The 23,775-nt window shown below is 47.0% G+C and overlaps 1 protein-coding gene across 15 annotated transcripts in view; it reads right to left on the minus strand.

Moving 5' to 3' along the window:
- Positions 1–15,880: 15,880 nt before the first annotated feature.
- Positions 15,881–23,775, minus strand: part of Iqsec1 (IQ motif and Sec7 domain ArfGEF 1) — a 318,516-nt gene continuing 310,621 nt past the window's right edge. For 10 of the 15 annotated variants that reach the window (XM_051203347.1, XM_051203350.1, XM_051203349.1 and 7 more), the window contains 3 exons: positions 23,360–23,536; positions 19,546–19,595; positions 16,440–18,459 (listed from right to left, as the gene is read on the minus strand). In XM_051203347.1, the coding sequence (XP_051059304.1) occupies positions 17,959–18,459; positions 19,546–19,595; positions 23,360–23,536 (728 nt within the window). In that variant the 3' untranslated portion in view covers positions 16,440–17,958. Of the gene's footprint in view, positions 18,460–19,545; positions 19,596–23,359; positions 23,537–23,775 lie in introns of all 15 variants that reach the window. The other 5 variants (XM_051203360.1, XM_051203362.1, XM_051203363.1 and 2 more) reach the window with 3 other exon arrangements.

Genomic DNA, 23,775 nt, shown 5'->3' on the forward strand with positions numbered 1-23,775 from the left:
TGAAGGTCCATGACCACCATGGCAGCAGGCAGGCATGCATGGTGCTGGAGCAGTACCAGAAGCAAGAGAAGGAGAGAAGTAATTGGGAATAGCACGGGCCCACCCCCAATGACACACCTCCTCCAACAAGGTCACACCTCCTAGTCTTTCCCAAACAGTTTCACCAACTGGCGACCAAGTGTTCAAATATATGAATCTATGGAAGCCATTCTCATTCCAACCACCATTTGCTAATTAATTAAGCCATTTGTAGTGGGATATTCACTTTGTCTCCTTCTGTGGCACTTACCACACACATTGGGGGGTGGAGCCAGGGGCGGAAGTGACCTGGGGAACTAAGTCGGAGGAGGCATGGGAGAGCGCTCTCTTGCAAGCCACACGGGAACAGGAGGACTTCTGGAGGAATTCTTGGAAGCAGGAACTTGTTGGTGTTCACCTGTCTATGTTGTGAGTTATTTCTCCTTGAATAAACATCTGTTCGACCTAATTGTTTACCCTGATCCTTATTAAACCACATTATCTGGTGTCAGAAATGGGATCTGGATTTTCTCCAGACCTGGTTTTCATCCAGGCTGCCAAAGCCGCTCGCTTCCCCCATCATCCCCAAACCGACAGGGTCCCTGGTCTAATTAGGTGGACTCACCACAGCTTTGGGACATTTGCCTCTGCCCTACAACTCCTTTGCCTCTGCAGCCACCCTGAGAAGGCACTCACTGCTTCTCATTTTTGCCCATTTCCCCACTTTGCACTCACGCAGAGCCACATGGCGCCTGTCCTGCTTGTGCGTTTCCCACGGTTAGCCCTATGGTCCCAGCAGTTCCACAAGGCTCCTTTTACTCATTTGTCTAACAAAATTTCACTTGCCATAGTTTGTTAAGAGCTATTCTACAGGGACCAAGATCAGAAGGATCCTCTGCTGCCAGATGCTATTTGGTAGGACACCTCCAGGCACTACCACAACTAAAACCATCAAAGTTCCAGGACAGCAGAATTACACCTAAGGTAATTGCAGCATTCTTCGCAATTTAAGTTGATATAATATCTGAGATAAATTGTCCCATAACTATGGCAGATAATCTTACAATGCAGGACTTTAGGAATTCTTTTAATTCTTGTGTAGAAGGAATATTAACAGAAGAAAATCATGACTTAACCAATATATACATTTTTTTTTGGTAATAGCAATGGGTTTCATCATTATTATGATATTTTTAAAGAAATGGTTTGAGATTAGAGCAGATAATAAGAAACTTGTACAAACCATAAGAGAGTAATAAGGATTCAAAATATGGAAAATGACAATGGAGAGTTTAAAATTAGAATGCAAACTGAAAATGACAATGGACAGCTGAAAATTAGAACACAAAACATAGAATCCTTAGGAAAAAAGGTTCAGAATATTGAAAAGGATGATGGAGAGCTGAAGATTAGACCTCAAACAGAATCCTTAGAAAAAAAGGTTCAGAATATTGAAAATGACAATGGGGAGCTTAAAATTAGAATGAAAAACATAAAAAGCTTAGAGGAAAAGGTTCAGAATATTGAAGATAGCAATAGAGAGCTGACAGGTAGAATGCAAGACATGGAACATAAAAATGACCAACTAGAAAAACAGAATTTGTTCCATATCTAATGCCTCAATAACCAAAATGGAAACAATGCAAGGCATTAACATGCTAGCAGAAACAGCTCATTCCTGGTTGGATGAATCTACTAATAAGGTTAAAAAACTGGAACATCAGATGGAAAGACTAGCGGACAGAATCTGTTCCATGTCTGAGGATAATGGCAAGCTATCGGATAGAAAATTGTTTCTGGAAGGCAGTTTACATGTCATTCAGATAATATCTAAAGATGAGAATGTTAAAAATATGGAATCATTTATAGTTGGAGAAATTAAGAGACTGACTGATTCAATGAAGTCTCTAGAAAGTTATATGGTACAAGAAGTTCAGACACTCAAAGATACAATGGCCTTGGAAGATCTTCAATCTGATACATCAGAAGAGGAACTACAGAGAACAGGGCATGAAAGAGACTTAAATTTTTCTACACCATTTAGGGTTAGGGGAGTTTTCCCTGTATCTATTAGTGAAAAATCAGCAACAAAAAAAAAAAAAAAAAAAAAAAAAAAAAACACCCAAAAGGTGACATTGCATATCAGTGGGAACCAATACGTATGAAAGATTTAAAAGGTATAAAGGAAGCAGTAGTCTTATGGCATGCACTCACCATATGTCAAGCAATTAATAGAGTCATGGGCAAGGAATAACAAGGTAACCCCTAAGGATTGGGATCAATTCATATCAGCTGTCCTTGAAAACTCCTCTCAATTAGAATGGAGGGCTTTATGGAGAGAGGAAGCAAAAGTTCTTGAAGTACAGGGCTTAAAGAAAGGTTATAAAGCTCCCCAAGATAAAATTCTTGGTGAGGGTCTTTATGCTGACCCAGAAACCCAAGCTGCCTATGATGAACATATCTTGTCTCTATGCAGTACAACAGCTTTGAATGCTTGGGACAAGGTTCATGAACTAGGGGAGAGGAAAGAATCCTATACTAAGATAAGGCAAGGACCAAAAGAATGCTTTAGTGTATTCCTAGAAAGGTTGTCTAGGGCAGTGCAATTAGAGGTAGCAGACACAGAGCTTATGAGAATGCAAATCCACAGTGAAAATAGGTGCTTTGGCCTTTAAAAATCAAATCAGCACCCTTAGATGAATGGGTCCTATATATAGCCATGAGTATAATGACAATAATACTGAAGCTTGGGTAGGAGAAGCCATATCTAAAGGTCTGAGAAGACATCAAGTTACCAGAGGCCTTAACTATAGTGACACTGAAGCTTGGGTAGGAGAAGCCATCTCTAAAGGTCTGAGAAGACATCAAGATAACAAAGGTCTTAACTATGGTGACATAGAAGCTTGGGTAGGAGAAGCCATCTCCAAAGGTTTGAAAAGATATCAAAATGTTAGATGTTTTAACTGTGGTAAGATAGGACATCTAAAAAGAAATTGTAGGCAAATTATTTCTAGAAATAACACTCCCAGGAATGAATCGAACAGAAGGCCTCAGCCTCCTGGGTTATGTAGAAGGTGTGGCAAAGGCCGACACTGAACCAATGAATGTAGATCGACCAGAGACAAGCAAGGAAACCCTTTACCATCGGGAAACTCCTTGGGGGGCCTCTCGAAGGCCCCCATGTCAGAGGTGGCCCGAACATTCCCAGTAACCGTGGAGGACAATCTCCCACAGGACAATTAGAAAATTGTGTGCCTATTGTAAAAACTCATACTGCTCTGGATGATAAACTAGTGAAGGTGAGAGAAGGAAACAAAAAAAACGTATATTTTGGCAAACCTCTATAAATAGTCATAGGCCTAGATTGATAGTTAAAATGAATAACAGACTGTTTAAAGGAATAGTGGACACAGGGGCAGATGTAACTATCATAACTAATAAATCTTGGCCTCCAAAATGGCCCCTGCAAGAGGTAAATGTTCAATCCTTAGGGATTGGAATCCTGTCTCAGGTAAAACAGAGCACGAGATGGATCGAATGTATAGGACTGGAAGGACAGAGAGGAAGGTTGAGACCATATGTGGTTGATATAGCAATAAACCTATGGGTGGGGTCGTGATCTATTACAGCAATGGAATGCACAGATTAACATTCCTCCAGTATTAGATAGGAACCATAAACAACCTCATGAATGTAGAAAAAATATTATAAAGTACTATACAAGACAGACACCAAATATCCAGGCTGTACAAAAACAGAATACAAGTGAGGAACAGAGGAACCTAAAGCCCTACCTTTAAAATGGCTAACAGAGGAACTTGTCTGGGTAGGATAATGGCCTATGACCTCTGAGAAATTAGAAGCTTTAGAAAACCTGGTTCAGGAACAGCTAAATGCTGGACATAGTGAGGAATCAACCAGCCCTTGGAATTCTCCTGTATTTGTTATTAAAAAGAAATATGGTAAATGGAGAATGCTTACAGACCTGAGAGCCATCAATAAAGTTATCCAGCCAATGGGATCTCTACAGCCTTGAATGCCCTTGCCTTCTTTGATACCTAAAGAATGGCCTATTATAGTTATTGATTTAAAGGACTGCTTCTTCACTATACCTTTACAAGAACAAGATAAAGAGAAATTTGCCTTCACAGTACCTAATTACAATAAATCTCAACCAGTGAAGAGATATCAATGGAAGGTTTTGCCACAGGTAATGCTAAATAGCCCCACCTTGTGCCAATATTTTGTACAAAACCGCTAGAAATAATTCGTAAACAGTTTCCACAATCCATAATCTATCATTACATGGATGATATATTGTTAGCTGACTCTAAAGGAGAAATATTAGAAAAAATGTTTGAGAAAGTAAAGGAAGTTTTACCTTGCTGGGGATTGCAAATTGCACCTGAAAAAATACAAAGAGTCTATCAACTACTTAGGATATAAAATAGGTCTACAGAAAATTAGACCACAAAAAGTACAGATCAAGAGAGATCGCTACCAGACTCTTAATGATCTTCAAAAATTACTGGGAGAGATTTCTCAACTGCAAACAATTATTGGAGTAGAAGGGCATGATTTGTAAAAACTTGAAAATGCCACTAAAAGGAGACAAGGACTTGAATAGTCCATGAATACTATCAGCTGCAGCTGAAAAGGAATTAGAATGGGTAGAAAAGAGGATACTAGAGGCACATGTGGACCATGTGGATCCAAACCTAGACTTTATTCTGGTTATAGACTAGAGAATATCCTTCAGGGATTTTGATGCAGAGAGAAGATATCATATTAGAATAGATATTCCTACCACATAAACAGAATAAAAAACTAAAAACATATATAGAAAAGATCTCTGACTTGATTCTAAAAGGTAAATTAAGACTTCGTCAGCTAACAGGAAAGCACCCAGCAGAAATTATAGGACCTTTAACTAATGAGGAAATTTTCTCCTTATGGAAAGATAATGAATATTGGCAGAGAGCATGCAATAATTTTTTTGGGAATGATTAGCAACAATTATCCCAAAAGTGAAAGAATCAAATTTATAAAGAAAACGATTTGGATCCTTCTATGCATTGTAAGAAAAACACCTATTTCTGGAGTTCCTACATTCTACACTGATGCAAACAAATCAGGTAAGGCAGGATATAAATCAGGAAAAATAAGTAAAGTGGTCCAAAGCCCTTACAATTCTGTACAAAAGGCAGAAGTGTATGCCATTCTCATGGTACTTATGGATTTTACAGAACCCCTCAATATAGTTACTGACTCTCAATACGCAGAGAGAGTCATTTTACACATTGAGACTGCAGAATTTATCCCCGACAATACGGAATTAACTTCAGTGTTTATTCAGCTACAAGATACTATCAGAAAGAGGACTCATCCTATATATATAAAACACACATCAGATCCCATATGGGTCTACCAGGTCCTCTGGCACAAGGCAATGATGAAATTGATCGGTTATTAATAGGAAGTGTGCTAGAAGCCTCGGAGTTTCATAAACACCATGTGAACAGCAAAGGTTTAAAAAAGGATTTTTCTATCACTTGGTAACAAGCTAAGGAAATAGTAAGGAAATGTCCTACTTGCTCATTCTATAACCAAACTCCTTTACCAAAAGGCAGTAACCCTAAAGGCATAAATAGAAATGAAATATTGGCAAATGGATGTGTTTCACTTTGAAGAATTTGGAAAATTAAAATACGTGCATCATACTATAGATACATTTTCAGGGTTTCAATGGGCTACTGCTCTGAGCTCTGAAAAGGCTGATTCTGTTATCACATACCTATTAGAGGTAATGGCCATTATGGGCATACTTTCACAAATAAAAACTGATAATGCTTCATGGAGCAGTAGCCAGCAAGGGGCTCTCCCAGAGAGCAGGAGAAGAGGACATGACTGAACCAAGGCCCCTTCTGGACCAGTGCTCCACCCAGCTGAGCTGATTTGGGACACACATGAGGAACCCCAGAGATTCAGCTACAGTTTCTACCTGGTGCTGTGACTGCTCATGACCTTTGTTTGCAAAGTTGGATATTTTCCCATTGAGACAAAGTCTTCCCAGGTAAAGTTTAAAAAGGGGGAAGAGGGAGGGGAAATGGCTCAGTGGATAAATATGCTTGCAAGCCTGACAACCTGCGCTCATTCTTTTGACTCATATGGTAGGAGAGAACTAACTCCAAGTTCCCTGACTTACATATATGCACTGCACCCCCTTTACATAAATAGATAACACACATTTTAAAAAATAATTTTAAAGGCATGAGATATAGCTCAGGGTAGAATGCTTGCTTAATGTGTGTATACTGTTAGATTGTAGCCCCAGTCCTGCTAAAATAAAGCCCATAACCAAGTTTATTGTAAGCAGGACAGCCGAATCTGTCCTGTTAATTTCTCCCTCTGCCCCAGCCTGACTTTTGATTTTTAACATGTGGTTATTCTGCTGTGGCTATTTGTTTAGGTAAAATTCATCTTCCAGTTCTTGGTCATTGTGCTGGCTAGTTTAATATCAACTTGACACAAGCTAGAGTCATATGGGATGAGGAAACCTCAATTGAGAAAATGCTGCACCAAGATTTGCCTATGGGCAAGCCTGTGGTGCATTTTCTTGATTGATAATTGATGTGGGAGGACCCAGCTCACTGTGGGAGGGGCCAATGCTGGACGGGTGGTCCTAGGTGTTACAAGAAAGCAGGCTAAACAAGCCAGGAGGGGCAAGCCAGTGAGTATGCAACAGAAATCCTAACTAAGACATAAATTGGTGCCAGGTCATGGGATATTGCTGTGACAGACCTGACCATGTGGTTTTGTTTTTGTTTGTTTGTTTGTGTTTTTGGTGCACTTTGGTGGCATTTGAACTGTTGGCTGGAAAAGCTGTTGAGTGTTGAGAACCGGATGGGATGATCTGTGGGAGCTTAGAAGACAAGCATGCTAAGAACAGTGCAGATGAAGGAAGCCTGGCTTTCAAGGAGGCTCCAGTGGGAAGTTTGCTTTTCAAAGACTTTATCATGTGATTTTCTTAAAAAGAATCTGAAGTTCTAGTTGTCTGGGGCTGAAGAATAGACCCTGATTAACAAGAAGCCATGGCAGCTAAAATGAAACTTTTGCTTTATTGGGACAATTGATTCAGGTCAGCTGGGGCTGAAGACTCTGCAGTCATTAAGACAAGGCTAGATCCCCTAAGGACTCTACATCTTGGGGTATTTCTTCAGGGTCAGCACGAAGAAGCTGTGGTCGAGAGGGCCAAGGCTGCGTTGTATGGGTGACACCAGGGATTTCCCAGGTGGTGCTGATTTCAAAGGCATAAAGGGATCATGGACAGCAGCTGAGGCTTGGCATCATGAGAGGCTGGGGAGGCCACCGGTAATGTGCAGCCTCGGTAGCAGTGAAAACCCCAGGACTGAAAGGGGCGTGGAGAGCAGCTGAGGCTTGGTACCACGTGGTCCCAGAAGAGCTTACTGGTGTAGGTAAAGTCAGCGTCGACTCAGCATTTTGAGATGCTAAGTACCGTGAAACAACTGCCTGGGACTAGACAGCGGCAGCTGTGGCGAGGAGCTGACCTGGGCTTTTGAGACAAGTTGTATATATGGTGGCAAGACTTTAGAAATCTGGGAATGTGAGTCCTTTCAGCTGCCACTGAGCTTTACACTGTTGGATTCTGGTTTGCTTTGATCTGATTGCTTCCCTCTTGGAGTAAGAAAGTAGCAGTTTATTTTTTATTTTTACAGAAGTCCACAGTTCAGAAACTTTGAACTTTAAGTCTCTTCTGGATATTTTAGAGCATGTTTAAAGTGAATTTTTAAAGACTGAGACTTATAAAGGTTGGAATAGTTTATATTGTGATAGTAATGTTAATAGGCCATCTTGGGGACATTTGATAAAGAAAAGGTTCTGGTTGAATGATTATGTGTTTGTCAAGTTGACAGAGGGCAATTGTGCTGTCTAGTTTATTGTATAAACTTAACACAAGCTGAAGTCATTTGGGAAAGGGGAACCTTAGTTGAGAAAATGCCCCCATCTGATTGGCCCATGGGCAAGCCCGTGGGCAATCAATCTTGATTGATGATGTGTGTGGCCATTCCCCTAGCCCGTCTACAAATTCTTTATTTTAAACAGGTTACTATGTAGCTCTGTGCACACGATGGGCCTGGCTGTCTCTGGCACCTGTCACTCTCCATGTCACTCTCCACTTTCAAGTCACAGCTCTGCCTGGACAGGCAGCCCCACCCACCCTTGGTGTCTGCAAAGGCCTCTGTCAGGATCCTTTGCTGACATTTCTTTCTTTTAACTCTGTTCCAGCTCCCCATGGCTTGTGCTAAGTTACCCGTGTTCTGTCTCAATTTCCTGTATGATGCTGCCTGTAAGTGGCTTCAGGGAAACTGGCTGTCTGTGCTGATGGTGTGTTTTATGCCTTTTTGGCTTGTGGCTCTCTGAGCTTCTGGCTCTGTGAGTTTATGCTGTTGGGCTTTGATAAACATGTGTATACCCATGCAGTGAAATACTGTGAACACACAGACCAGTGAGTGTTCACCCCTCCACAGCTAGGGGAGGGACCTGGGAATCACAGGTGGACACAGAGGAAAGAACACACCCCACAAATTTATTTACATACAACATAAAACACAAATGACTATAGGTGGCTCACAGAGGTCCCGAGACAAGACAGAACAGGCTCATCACAGGCGCAGGAGGCCTCTAGTGGAAAAGGGGGCATTTCCTTCCCGGAGGTGATGGTTTTGTGAGTGAGAATGTCAGTTGTTTTAAGTCTGAAACTGTGATGTTGCCCACTGGCACTCTGAGAAGGAGTTTGCACAGTGAGCCGGCATGGGGAGCTTTTCTTGCTGCTGTGGCTGGTTGGCCTTGTCCAAAGATGAAAGCCTAAGGCTGGCCTCTATGCAGCTGAGGATAGCCCTGGAGGCTGTTAAGTGCTAGCTGGTCCAGGTGGGGACAGCGGTGGAACTGGAAGGCAGAGTTATCAGCTTTAGTATAGAATCCTTTGAATCTACTTTTGTAGATTCTACTTTTGTGTGCATATAAGTGTACATGTGTGATGTGTGCGAGTGTGTGATCTATGCATGCACACCAGTCCCACACAATTTTCCCCTCTGTGTTTCGGTGCTCACTATTGCTTGGAGTGGTCCCATGGGTGATTTGAACTCCCCTCAGAAGCAAAGGGTTCAGCCACTTTATCGTGTCCAGAAGAGAATATTCCTGGCCTGGAGGATTTTCGAGTAACTGGCTGGAGACCCCTGTGCTAGAATCATAGATTTTTTTTTGCTGATTGAGCCTGGATACCCTGGCTGCATCCTTATTGCCTCAGAAGTCCACCCCCATTACCCAACTCCATCATGCCAGATCGTTCCCATCCATTACCCACACTCTTCAGAGAAGGGAAGATCTACTCTGTTTTATTTTTTCAAAGAAAATTGGTTCCCTCAATATATAAGAGGAAGAAAAGAAAGTGTTTTGACTAAAACACAGGCAGGGCAGAACAGAGTGAAGGGTTAGTGTGGAGGCCAGGTTAAGATGTGAGGATTTCATCCCCCGTTGGAGCCCCTTCTCCTGTGTCTACCCTCATGCCAAGGTGGCAAGGTTAGCTCTGCTATGTATTTGTTGACTTCATGACCTTAGACTCAATGTATAATCTATAAAATGAACATAAGGCTACCCAGCCACTTCTGAAAGTTGAAGATTAAATACAAAGTAAGTTCAGTGTAGTGGACTTTCTACCCTCTCCCTCCTCCTTGTCTTTTAATTCCAGAGAAGTGACTCCCAGGGGGCAGTTTTGTCCCACAGTCATTTGACAACACAGTCAGACCATTGCCAGGGTCACCCTTGTCCTTCCCTTGTGAGTGTGGACAGCACCTTCCACTCTGCCACTGGCTTCAGTGCTAGTTTGTCATGTGGGGAACATGTCCATTTAAGATCGCCTTAGGGGTCAGGATTGGGCTCTGCTTTTTGTTGAAGGTTGTTTTTTGTTTGTTTGTTTTGTTTTGTGTGTTTGTCTTATGGAGGGAGACAGCTATGATTTTCCTTCTGTTACAATCATGGCTTTTACCCAAAATTCCCAATATCAAACCATTCTCAAATTATTGAAAAAAAGCTGTTTTGTTTTGTTTGCAATATGTCCATTGATGTTTGCTGCCACTTGACTGGCAGTTCTGCATGGCTGCTATGTAAATATGTATTTTGGCAACTCTGGCCAGGCCTGGAAAACACTGATGTGCCTCTCCACTGGGAACCGAAATGATCTGGACAGTGTTGAGATTGTATGGTTCTTGAAAGTTTGGGAACATTCCCCATGAAACCTCAAGGGCTCGTGGTTGAATGCGTCCCATGTTCCTCTTACAGGAGTCTATGGAGCCTTACTTTCTTCGCTCGATTGGGGAATCACCACCCACTTCATCAGTGTTTCACACTTGCCTGGTGCAGTCCTTTAAAAAGGCGTCACAGTGGGAAAATGCCGCTGCTTGCACAGTCCTTCCTACCTTGCACTTCCGTCCCCATCTGGGCTCCCACTGCCGCCTGCTCATCTACTGTGTTGTCTTTTTGCAGTATTTTAAAAAAGCAGGGTTTTGGCTGGTGATGTTTCTTTTTATTTATACTTATTGAGTGTGTAATGTGTTGTTATGAGCATGTGCCACAGTGTACATGTGTTGGTCAGAGAACAACTTTCAGGAGCCGGTTCTCTCCTACTATGTGGATTCTGTGGATGAAACTTGGTATCAGGCTTGGCAACAAGCACCCACTGAGCAATCTTGGATGGCATCATTTTCAGACAGGTTCTGCCATTTTACTATCCTACTTATTATAAAATGGCATTTGTAATTGGAAGGATGCCTTAATCTGGTTTGACTGATTTGTGATTATAGGGTGTCCGAATGATCTCAACCTTAGGAGCTGCCGACCTTTCCTTTGTGAACTGTCACATGGTCTATCTTCACCCACCTTCCCTGTGCCTGACGCTGAGGCTTGGTGGCCTGGTGGGATCTTGCAGTGATGTGCCATGAGTTCTGCGTTTTTAAGGTGGCCACTGCACTGTGTTATATCTTCTTTGAGAATTTAGTTTGCAATATAAATCATGTAATTTTGTATCTTGTTTTTTCAAACCATTAAATACCAGGTTGTAACTCCTGACCCACCTTTGCCTCTGTGTGTGTGTGTGTGTGTGTGTGTGTGTGTGTGTGTGTGTGCGTGCGTACACACACACACACACACACACACACACACACACTTTATCCTTACTTTATCAAATCTTTCTATGGGCCATCTCATGTGTGCCTTAGAACAGGGACAGAGCTGGCTGGTTCTGGCTCTCTGGGTGATCGCTCCAACCAGTGACTTCAGGATGGGACCTGGGTTTCAATGTGGCCACAGGAATTTTTTTTTTTTTTTTAAACAGACCCAGAGGTTCTGCACAGGAATTTAAATGGAGGCATGATGGAAGTCTCAGTGTTAACTGGCCTTTGCTAATCCACAGTCTATGCCTCACACGGGTCCTTGCTAAAAGGAGATTCCCTCCCAAACCTGCTGACCCCAATCAGCCTACAGATACATGGCTTGGGAACGAACGCATACTTATTGTGCATTGTGTGTGTTGTGTGCACACTTACATGTGCATGTAGAGGTCAAAGGCAAACTCAGCTGTCATTCCTTAGGTATCTTCCACCTTGTTTTGAGACAGGGTCCCCCCACTGTCCAGGAACTCATAAAATAGCCAAGTTTGCTGGCCAGTGAGCCCCAGGAACCTGTATGTCTCAGCTTCCCCAGCACACACTAACAAGCCTAGGTTTTTTGTGGGTTCTGGGGTATTGAACTCATGTCCTCATTCTTGTAGCAAGCACTTTCTGGCTGATCATCTACTGATCCCAAGTGCTCTTGTTTAATGTCATTGAACTTGATGAGGTCTTGGTCAGAATGACTGTGGCACATGATGACAACATACAAGCCGATCTTACAGTATTTTTCTTTCAATCAAAGAGGTGAGCATGTTCCCACTGAAACGTAGTGGCTCTGCAGTTGTTTTGAGCTGTGCATTTATTCTACTGTTTTGGGGTGTGCCCTGCTCTCTGGAGCCTGCAGAGAGAGATGGCAGGGAATTTATTAAAGGAATTTGTTTGTGATGTCTGTAGAGCCTGTGATATCCCATGGTGTGCCATGTGCAGATGTGGGATTGTGTAAATCACATGTCTGAGACAGTGAGGAACCTGAGGTGTGACCTATGCTCCTGAGCCAAAGACTGGCTGTGTCTCTGGAGTAAGATCCAGAATTCCAGATGCAGAAATCTGGAGTCTGTATAGGGCAAGACATATATGCACCATCTGAAGTCAGCACAGAGTGTGACCAGTCGCTTTCCCTGTATGGGCTCTGCTCCACCCAGGCTTGCCCAAGGATTGTTGACAGGCAGCCCTTTGTCAGGGTGAGGCAAACTGCTACAGCTTGTTCCCAGGCCAAATGTCGGTTTCGTCCCGAGAACCCTCTCCGGCCACCCAGGAAAAATGAACCCAGTCATGTGGGTATGCCTTAGCCTAGTCAAACTCACACCCCAATCACTCATCGCAGGAGGTCATCTGAGAAGTGTGCGGACTGCTTGCAGCTCCCTTGCTCCATTCCTTGTCTCATGATGCCCGTCTATCTTCATTGGTGATGTGCTCTCACTGCGTGGCGCCATCTTTATCTTCAAAGGTCAATGATTTTAGAGCCACCTCTTGCAGTCTTCTGAGATGACCCTTTAAGTCAGTAGTTTTCCCTCAGTTTTATGACTTTATTCTAGCTTATTGTTCCATGCCTCTCCCTCAGGAACCCGTCACAGATTGCTAGGTGGCCCCATGTCCCAGCTGTGCCCTGATGTGACTCCACCCTTTAGCCTTACTTTCTTGGATCTTTTCAAACCTCCTTCCATTGGAGACAAGTTTTACTGTTCCTGGGGTGACTACATTTTCCTCTTTAGTTTTTCTTACACCGAGCTTCTATTTTGTGACTGTTTTCATAGGGAAGGGTTTATTTCAGCTTACACTTCCAGGCGATAGTCTGTCACTGAGGGAAGGAACCTGATGCAGAACCAGAAAAGAATGCCCATTAAGCTGCTCCCTGGTTTGACTCCTCTCCCAGCTAGCTTTCTTATTCAGCCCAGGATCACGGGCTTGGGGATGGTGCCACCCACAGTGGGCTGGAACTCTCCAGACATGGCCACCGGCAAGTCTAACCTATGCAATTCCTCAACCAAGGTTCCCTCTTCTAGGTGACTCTAGATAAGAACCAGCACAGGCAGGTCGTCTCATAGTAACCTTCTGCTGCTTTGTGCATCTAGAGCATGTACATGTCCACGTGGGTGTATGCAGATGCTTATAGAGGTCTCCCTTCACTCTCTCAATGAACATGGAGCTCACTGATAATGCCTAGCTGGCCCGAGTCCTAGAGGTCCTCTTGTCTCTGCAATGCTGGGCAGATGAACGTCCCTAAGCTCAGCTTTCACATGGTTGCTGGGGATTTGAACTTGGATCCTATGTGTTTGTGTAGTATTTTGCCCAGCTCCCTGTCTTTGACTTTTGCACATTGGTGTTCATTTGTTTCTTTGGGTTTGTAACCAGGCAGTATGTGCAATACTATAATAAAACTTGCTTATGGTGCTGACTTTACAGCCTCCCGATGCGGCTGTTTCTTGGGGTCTGTGGTGCTGAGGTCACCAGCATTCTCCCACTGAGTCCTCTGACTGTATTGTGCTGCAGGGTTCATCCTGACTTTACCTGTGATAACCGCGGTGAGCCCATCTTTCATATATTTGTAGGATGTCTCTGGCTTTCAAATTGGTTTTGTATTTCATTTTTGAGACGGAATCTTAGTATGTAGCCCCAGAAGTTACTATGTTGTTCAGGCTGGCCTTGAACTTAGGGCAATTCTCTTTTCTTGACCTCTCAAGTGCTGAGATTACAGGAATGCAGAGTTGTGTTTGGCCTAGGCTTGTCAGTTTGAGATCTTTGCTACTGTAGCCCAGGCTAACTAGCCCTGAATTCAGGGCAATACTCCTGTCTCAGTGTCGAGTTCCATGATTATAAGCTTGTGCCACCATGACTGGCTATATTACTTTAACAGGGATAGATGGAAGAGGAGCTTTCTCCAGAAGTCTATAGGCATGAAAGTACCCTAGAGATAAAGTAGGTGACCTTCACAGTACATGACGTACTTGCTGGCAAGGAACACCAGATACAGCTTGTCTCCAATGGAGACAAATGGCCAGCACAGCTTCAGGAAGCCTCATCTGTAGTAGCCCTTCCAGAGGCTCATAGGCTGCAGCCTGAAGGGGTAAGGCCTATCCTGGGAGAGAACATGAACAGCCTGGACAGATAGACACACAGACACAGAGGACATGGACTGCACAGATCATGGCGCTCACTTCCATGTGGAAGAGTGTGGTTTAACGGGAGGACCAGCAGAGGCTTCTCTGGGAATGCCCATGGGGAATTGGACCTTCACTGGAGCGTAGGTGTGTTATGTAGAGACAGCCTGGATCAAGAAATGAGAACTTACACAAACTAGCTTTACACACCACATTAACCAACATGGAGGACGGACAGAGTTCACCATGGGTCATGGTCCCTCTTAAATATCTCAGGATTGAGCTTACAGGAGTTTTTCTTACTCTTTCTCCAGTATGTTACTCTCAGCTTCGTACTTCCCATTTCCTATCCCCTCTGTAGCTCAGTGAGAGCCCTGAGCCCCAGTGTTTGCAGAAATGGACATGACAGACATCGATGAACACTCCTGGCCCCTCATTCAAGTCTCCCAGAAACACCCTCAGTCACTCAGTCAGGGTTTTGCGGGGGAAGCTGTATCTAGACAGGACAAGCCTGGTATCTGGAGACCAGAATGGAAAGACAAAAAGAGTGAGACCCTGGCAAGACACAGTAGTTATGGGCTCTCCCAAAGGACCCAGGCTCAGCTGTACCGTGGCTGGGCTTTCCTCACAGTGCAGATGGCAGCCAGCCTCTCTCCCACTACACAGGGTGGCTCTCAGACAGCACAAGTGCAAACCCTTCCGATGCCTCACCCTTCCGAACACGCAGGAGGCTTTAAGATGTGCTAGAGCACATTCTCCATACCAGGCGGCTGGGGACACCGACGGTACATGAAGGTGAACTTTATTTTCACATTACTATACAACTCACTTGGGAGCTTTAAAAAATACAAACCCACAACTTCACTGTTGTCCCTGGAAAGCCCTTTGTGATGTTGCCAGGTGCCTCCTGTCAGTCATCAGTTCCATAGATGACAAGAATAACTTGTCATTAGTGCAGGCCCCCAGTGTGTCTCATAGCGGTAAGCAGAGGTGTAGATCCTGAGGGGCTCTGCCTCTTCCTGTCTCCCTCTCCTCAGACAGGGACCACCATGCCTCTGGATGCCATGCAGTATGGTACAGTAGTATGCAAGCAGCTTGGGCTTCCAAGCTAGTTCTGTGGTGTGACTCGCAGGTCCAGACATCCTCTGAAGACATTCTCTGTCTCTAAAATGACAGTTTCATAAGGCCTCATCACTCTGACCCAATAACCCATGGAGTTGGGAACCCAGGGAAAGACTGAGCATGCTTAGAAGCCTGGTCCCTAGAACCGAGCCATTATCTTCAGCATGTCTCCAGGACACATGGAGGGGAGCAAAGAGGAGCCCAGAGTCCTGGCTAGCCAAGGAAGTGCAGGAGACTGAAGAGAGGGAGGCCCCGTCCCACCAGATTAATTAGGCCTTCCTCCAGGTTTGTTCCTGAGTGGTGTCCCTTCAAAAAAGACTGAGAGTATATTTAGTGGCCATGTCTCCTTTCAGAACAATCTGAAGTTCATGGTTAACTCACCACTGGCTCAGAAGATGCTGAGAAAAAGCCAGCAATATTTAATATTACCACTCCAATTATTTGCCAACAGTAACACTGATGTATTTTGCAAATGTACAATACAGAGAGCACAGCCCCACAAGACTGGTGCCAGGTGACATGCAACACAGTTCCCCTTCCTCGTCAGACAGTGTCCTTCAACAGAGGACAGACAGTGCTTAGGGCCTAAGGAAAGCAAGGGGCATGGGGCTCTGTGAAGTGGGCAGCTCCTCACCAGCTGGCCCCAGCCAGATACACTATGCTTATCAGTTGTCTTTCTGTGCAGACGACAAGAGAAAGATGAGCCATGCCGACAGAGGATGGGGCAGGCAGGCCAAGTCACTGGGAGACAGAAGGCTGGCCTCCATGTGGTGGGATTTGCTCTCTGCAGAGATACAAAGTGCTCAGTTTGCAGATCTGCTGGTACGTGACCTCGACGATGACGACAGGACAGGATGAAAGAAGGGACATGGTTGGCCCCAGCAGGCCATGAGGGTAACCGATGGGCCAGACTGGGCTTCGATTTCTTGTGGTTGGGCAGGCCCGCTGGCTCACAAGGTCCTAGACGCAGCCCACGGTCAGGCGGCAGCTCCTTCCTTTCTGAAAGGGACTCTGCGCAGGCAGAGGCCACAGGCGGTCCTCAGGTCCTAGGCTTAGGAGCACAGCACTGGAGGCTGTGGTGGCTGGAAGGGCTGAAACTGTAAAGTATAGCCCGTGGGTGACTCAGGCACAGGAATGCGGGCAGCATGTGGCCCCCGGGGAGTGCATGGTGTCACACATGGAAGCAACAAGAACACAGCTGGGGCATGTGGGGCCTGGCAGCTCACTGGACCACGAGAGGCAGTGTGGGCTTCGCCTGGCCAGGGCCAAGCACTCATTGGCTAGGCACAGTGATGACACAGGGTCACGAGCACATGGCTGCATGGAATTACAGTGATCGCTGTTGCCACTCAGAACACAACACGGGACACACACACCGCCCTGGGCCGCCCAGCGCTCACGCCACCCGCCTGCTGGGGCTGGGAACTGGATGAGGGAGTTATGGCATTGGGTAGACGAAGATGAGTGTTAGGGATGGGTCCCTCTACCATGTGGGCCCCGGGAGGGTGAGTTTGGCTCACCATGTACAGAGGGAAGGAATGTAGAGCATGGGAATTCAAAGTTATGGCAGCCAGTATAAAGTGTCTAGGGATCTGTGGGGCTGAGGTCCTGAGACAGTCAGCTCTAGACTGGTCGCCCCAAGTACTAGGGTAGAGATGACTGTGTGTTGCCTAGTTGCTTACTGGAGATAACAGCAGTTATAATACTGATTACTTAGAATAGTACTCTGTTAATAAAATAGGGGTCTATACAGAGTAGAGTGGGGTATTAGACAGTCAGGTGCTGTGTTACTTGGCACAGTGAGTTATGAGCGTGTAAGGTTTCAGCCAGGCTAGCGGGAATTCCTTCCTATGAAAATATGGAAGGACCTGGGTTTCTTCTAGCAGGGTTTTTGGTCTACTCACAAATTTATCTAGATTGACTTCCTGTCACTTATGTGGTAGTCCTTAGGAGGTCCCTAGTGCTAGCTTTGTAGATGAAATGCTTAGCTCCCACACACAAACACTACCTATACAGTATGTATATATATATTTATATATTTATATATTTATATTATATAAAGTTTACTTATTTTCATCACCCATATCAAGTCTACTTATTGTTATTTTTGCCCTCTGCCAATAACAGAGCAATAACCCAGCCAGTCTGGCATTGGTTCTGCTGTGTCTGCCTTTTGTATCATGTTTTCTTTGCTAAGTTGGGTTTTCATGGGTTTTCAGGTTGTGTAGAGTGAAGGGCTGAGGGCTGACAGGGTGAGAGGATTCCCACTTCTCCTTGGTCAGCGCTGTGTCAAGGTCAATGGTGGCTGAGGGCAGCCTCGGGCCCAGTGGGAACTCTGCTCTGTGGAAGGCGAGCCCATAGGTCCACCCAGGCTATGGGGTTAGAGGGTAACAGTGGTGCCTTGGGCTGACCTGAGGCTGGTGCCTGGTAGGCCCTTGTGTGCCTGGTGTGTGACAGGCGGCTGTCTACACTGTCTATACAACTGTGCTGATGCCGCTCGGCTTGGCCTTGCTGCTGGTGGGGGGTGGTGGGGCAGGGGGTTGTCCATGGTGATGCGCTGCATGCCCGGCGTGACCAGGGTGAGCTGTGGGCAGAGGCGGGTGGCTGTGCGTATGGGCCACATATGGGGGGTGCCCTCCGTGTGGGCCATGGTGGTACTGGTGGGTGTGCTGCAGGTGTGGGGGCGGGTGGTAGTGGTGGTGGTGGTGATAGGGGGGTGGGTTCTGCTGCGCATGGCAGTATTGTGCATGGTGCCCATGCAGAGGGCCCTCCGAGGCTCCGGGGTGATGGGCGTGAGGGGGTCCTGGGGGAGGAGCTGAGGGTGGGTGGGCCTGGGGAGGGGGCTTCCCTCTCCTGCTCCCAAACAAAGAACCCAGGAGAGAGGAGGAGTTAGGCACGGGCTGGGGGGGGCGAGATGGGCACTCTCGTGTTGAGGTCGCTCTCCGGCGCATGTGAGGACTGCTAATGATGGAGCCCTAAAAAGGAAATTCATAGAAACCAAAATTAAAAGATCTCAAAGCACACAGGCCTGACCAAGTTTTCCAAATTCAGAAGTCACCCACTGACTGCTGGGCCCGAGGATGGGAAGGATGCGGGCTCGGCCTGACAGCCACTGTGCAGGGGCAGCTGGGGGCTGGTCCTGATGGAGGTGAGGGGCAGCTCCATTCTGTGCAACAGCATAAGGATGCTTCTGCTCATGCTGTGCTGCTGCCAGAGTGAGACATCAGCCCACGGGTAGGGTGTTGTGAGCATGTGAGGCCAAGGGGTGGGTAGCAGTGAGTGGAAAAGGAAATGAACCTGTGAAGTTGGGCCTTAAACTCTCCTGGGACCTCTGCCCATGTGGGGGTCCAGAGGAATCTGGGATGATGGTACCAGACAGGTAGGACCCTATAACCTTATCCTTGGGGGCTGGGGACACGGCCTAGACTTTCCTCGCAGCTGCCTGTTACAAAAACCCAGGAGGAATAAAAGGTCTGTAGGCTGAGTCAAGGTGTGGGCAGCAGGGAGCAATGGGGGGGGGGGGGATGAATGAAAGCTCATGAAATCCACGCTGACTCTTCTTTCTCTCAGAAACTCCTCCTGTGAGCTAGCTAAGCGATTCCATTGTGTCCTGACCCCAGACACACAGCCAGTAAAACTCCAGGAAGGAAGCAATGGATGGTGGCGCGTAGGGACAGGCGAGTGGGGCTAACACATCCAACAGTGAGAGCTGAGGATGAGTGAGGGGCGGGTGGCGCTTGCGCCTGGGGCAGGACCTGAAAGCCAGGATGTTCATCATGCTCAGGAACCACAGGGAACAGGTTGAGTGGCAATGAGAACACAAAACCCACACCTCCCTCTCCCAGCCCTTGGGTCAGAACAAGCAGTGAGAGGCATGGATGCTTCTAGGCAGAGAAGCTGCATGCAGGGCGGAGGCAGGCAGGGCGGGAGGGCCAAGTCTGTGTCTCTGCAGGAAGGGGAGGGAAGAGCAAAAAAAAAAAAAAAAAAAAAAAAAAAGACAACATAGAAACCAAGGGTGGGTGACACAGGATGGCCAGCTGGGCGGGGTGCTTCCTACTTACTTCCACATTGCTCTCTAGCGATCCCGCACTGCTGCGACGCCCTCGCTTCCCTGCCCAGAACATGCAATACCAGAGGTTAGACACACACACCAGTCCTGGTGCCGCTGCTGCTGCTGCTGCCGCTGCCCAGAGTTGGGGCTGGCCCATGTGTCTGCCAGTTAAGGGGACTTGAATGGGCTCAGTGGGAGGCCAGCAGCAGTGCAGTGAGGAGTTTTAAAAACAATGGCGTGAACAAACGCTCAGCGAAAGGGAAAATGTTTTTAAAACCAGGTCCAACTTTGTAATGTTTATCCTGAACTGTGGTCTTCGGGGAGGGGGTCTGAGGTGGGGTTATGTGTACCACCACTTCAAACTCCTGCCTGCTCACCTGACTCAGAACAGCCAGCCTCAGCTGGGGGTGCAGCTTCTGCAACAGCACAATGCCCTGATCCCCAGTGGATTTCATATATATATATATATATGCATATCCACATGCACGCTTACATATATATATTCCCCCCCCCCCGCCATCTGGGGCAGAGCAGCTGGTCAAGGAGAAACTGAGTCTGGAGCGAGCCCCTTGTCCTTTGGTACCTCTGGGGGTATGGTTTGGTTTGTGCAGTGCCCTGCCTCCTGAGTCTAGCTTCCCTACTCAGAATACTACAATGCATTCTAAGTCCACCGTGTCTACAATGAGGACACAGCACATGATGGGTATCCACCCATCAATGTATGCTGGCTATGTCAAAGAGAGGTTGGCCCTTCCAATAGCCCACTCATGCCCCAGTGGTCCCTTCAGAAGTCTTTCCTTGACTTCTTCTCTGAGGGTGCAGGATCTCCAGAAAGCCTCTGTGGGTGCAGCGCTAGCTATGAGTTGAGCACCATGCTGTATGTGTCAAAGGAAAGCACCAAGGCCAAGACAGGGTGTGGGCTACCTCCGGAGAATGAAGAGCTGTGGTATGCCTCTCTGGTGGCCAGGCCTAGCGTCAGGCCTGCAAGTCTGTCCCTCAAAGCAGACTGGGTTGCACAGAAGTATCAGGTGGAGACAACTATGGGCCTTTTAGCCTTAACATGACCACTGAGATCAGTAGTGACAGTGCTGTCCCCAAGACCCAGATTCATGGGAGGATCTAGGTCAGGGAAAGGAAGGCTGCGATGCTACGACTCCATGTAGATATCAGCTGCTGGGCATCCCGGGTCAATGGCCCCTTCCTTTGGTGAGAAGGTTGTTTTCCCATCTGCAGGTACAAAACAAGGCTTCCCAATGAGGATGGCAGAAGTAGATTTTGAGCTGCAAAGGACACACCCACTATTGCTTAGGCTCTTGGCCTCATTTTTTCCATCTGTGAGATGACTATTTCCTGACTCAAAGCTGCTCTCTTGGTTGTGGCCAGGACACTGTGGTATATAACAAACATATGCATGAAGAGTGTCCCTTCTCTGCTATCATTTTTCAGATGGGCTCTCAAACCCCTCCCATGCCTAAGGCTCCCCAGAAAAGACTGTGTGGTTTGTATCCTGCAGCCCGACCTGGAGATAGGGAGGACGTATTATCCAGTGGGGGCTGTAGTTTCTTCAGTTTCATCTTTTCTGTTCCTCAGCTCTCTCAACAATCAATCACAGAACTGTGTACTCACTGTGCACCCCCACAAGCCTGGGAGTAAGGCATGCTGGATGCACAGGCTCACCCCCTGGTCTGCATGGTTCACATGAAAGGGTCTCATATGGTTCTCAAAACCTCAGCTGCATTTCAGAGCTAGGATGAGCTCTCCTTTCTGCACTGTGGCCCTCAAACCTCACTGACTGAGGAGGCTAACAGGCCAGTTCTAAATTCTTCACATGCACTGACTTGTCAATGCAGCTGGGGAAACTGAGGCAGGGCCTACTTGCTCAAGAATGGTAGCAGAGTAATGGCATAAGCTTCAGACAGCTGTCTTCAGAACCCATGCTGCCCAGTCTCTGCTGGACATCGTGTAGGAGGCGATGTAGCTGTTCATCTGCCACCAGTTCTCACAGATGGACCGCCCTGGAACAGGATCCACAGTCTGTGATTCCAGGGGTGGCCTCTCTGTGGGAACTTGGTGCTGCTCAGTTTAGCTGGGCATGGCTACTACAGTGTCTGCTGACAGGCCCTCGCTCTTGTGATCCAAGAAGAGGATGGGCCTAGAGCTGGGTCTCCTTCCCTCTCCCAAAGGGAGGTATCTATCAACAGACAGGCTTGCTTGTGAGCCATCCCAGGTTCCAGCAGGGCTCAGGCCTTGTCTGTAATGGGATGGACTACTGCAAATCAGAGGTAGCTGCTCTCAAGGTACCCTGTGCCACTATATGATAAAGGCCTGCATCTTCATGAGATAGTGCACCTGACTATCATCACCTTAGGCTTTTGCACGGTGGCACTGTGGAGAGTGAGGATGACTGGGCTGCCTGTTGGGAGCTGGTTGCCCAGGTCAAGAAGTCTGCCTCTCCAGATGCCCTGCCATTGTCTTCCAGGGTAAGATGCTGCATCACTGGACATCACAGGTGGTCTTGGTCTGGACTCTGATGCTTGGGATCCCCTCTGAGTTTTTTGCCCCTGAAATCCTTGACTTGTCCAGGAAAGTGCCAGTAAAAATTCAGAAAGCAGCTGCATCAAGGAGCTCCATCCTTGCAGGGATGCACCTGGACAGGGGATCCTACCTGATCCTCAAGCCTGCTGCCCTGGGCCTCAGTCACAGGGCCACTGCACAGACTCAAACCACCCCAGGGCCCAAGCAGTCCAGTGACATGGGCTGGGTTGAACAGGTCACTGGGAAGCTAGTGGTTCTCAACCAGGGGTGATTTGACACCTGGCATTTCTGGAGTTGCAACAGTTTGTCATTAGTGAGTAAGTGCTGCTGGCCCCCGTGAACCAGGCACAGTTCAATGGCAGGCAGTTATTTGCCCCAGAGTGTCTCCAGTGCCCGGGTTGAGAAGCCCTGGCTTAAACCCTCATGCTGGTGGTGTCAGATTCTCACTATGGGGGAAAAAATGACAAAAACAAAGAAAACTCAAAAAGGAAAAAAAAAATTCCTGAGAAATGAGAAAGCAGTATGAGGCAGAGCTGTGGTGGGAGGGCTGGGAGAGAGTGCTGGGCAGGCTCTGAGGGCCCCACCTCACTTAAGGAGCGAGGCTACACTGCACACTCACTGGCTAACCAACCACTTGAGGTAGCTACAGGGCTGCTGCTCTGACAGCATCTGTTTCCTCTCCAAGACCGGATGAGGCCACTGATAGCACCTTGTGAGGTGGCTTGAAGGTTCCTGCTCTCTGGGGCTAAATGACTGGCAGCAAATTAAACCACAGAAACAAGAAATACCACTGACAGTGAACAGCTTCCACCAGGTTTCTTTCCCCCACTCTGCCACACATCTCCTGTGGCAGTGGCTTTAGGCTAGCCAAGGCCTGGAATTCTCAGGAAAAAGAGCCCTACAGGAAGCAAACCAGGACAGTGGCAAGGGTATTCCCAGAGAGTTCAGTGGGCTTCCATTTCATTCATTAGCATAGAGCGCACAGCAGTGGAAAGCACATGGATGCACCGGCCTGATGCTCTTAGCTTTAGAGCGATAGGTGTGGGGGCGGAAGGGAAGTGATAAAGACCCTGGGAGAAGTAGGAAATGAGGCACCATCCCTGGCTGTCTTGCACAGACTGTCCCTTGGACACTTCTGTGTCCTGCTACAGTCCTGGGATGCTCAAGGACCTCCAAGAGAATTGTGTCCATGCCTGAGCAGCCCTTTCCAGCACCATGCCTGCCCATGGACGCCAGGCCTCAGTCCTGCATGCATTGGCTGGGAGGCTGCTTCTCAGCCCAGCTCTTACCCGCTTCTGATAGGTCCCTCAGGGAGCTGCTGAGGGCACTGCGCTTGAGGCCCTCGCTGCTGGCATAGCTGTCATCCAGGCAGGCTCTGCTCAGTGTTCCGTTGCCTGACTCCTTTTTGAGGCTGGAGCACTGTGACATGCTGGGCCGCACAACACCCTTCTGTTTCTCAAGCTCCGCTGTAACAAAGTAGGAGGACCAGTGAGAGGCAGTGGCCACTGTCCTGGGCCCCAATGCCTGGGAAAAAGGGAAATCATGGCATGGCATGCTGGATAAGAAATGGGCTCTGAACTAACAAGTTGAGCTTACGTGGAAAGGCTATCATAAATGTCCTTCCCGGAGAGTGAGATCAACAACTAACTTCTCCATGGAGCCCTCAACTAATGCCTGTTGAAAACAGGATCAAACACCCATACAT

This window comes from Phodopus roborovskii, unplaced genomic scaffold, assembly GCF_943737965.1.
Source record: "Phodopus roborovskii unplaced genomic scaffold, PHOROB, whole genome shotgun sequence".
Classification (NCBI taxonomy): domain Eukaryota; kingdom Metazoa; phylum Chordata; class Mammalia; order Rodentia; family Cricetidae; genus Phodopus; species Phodopus roborovskii.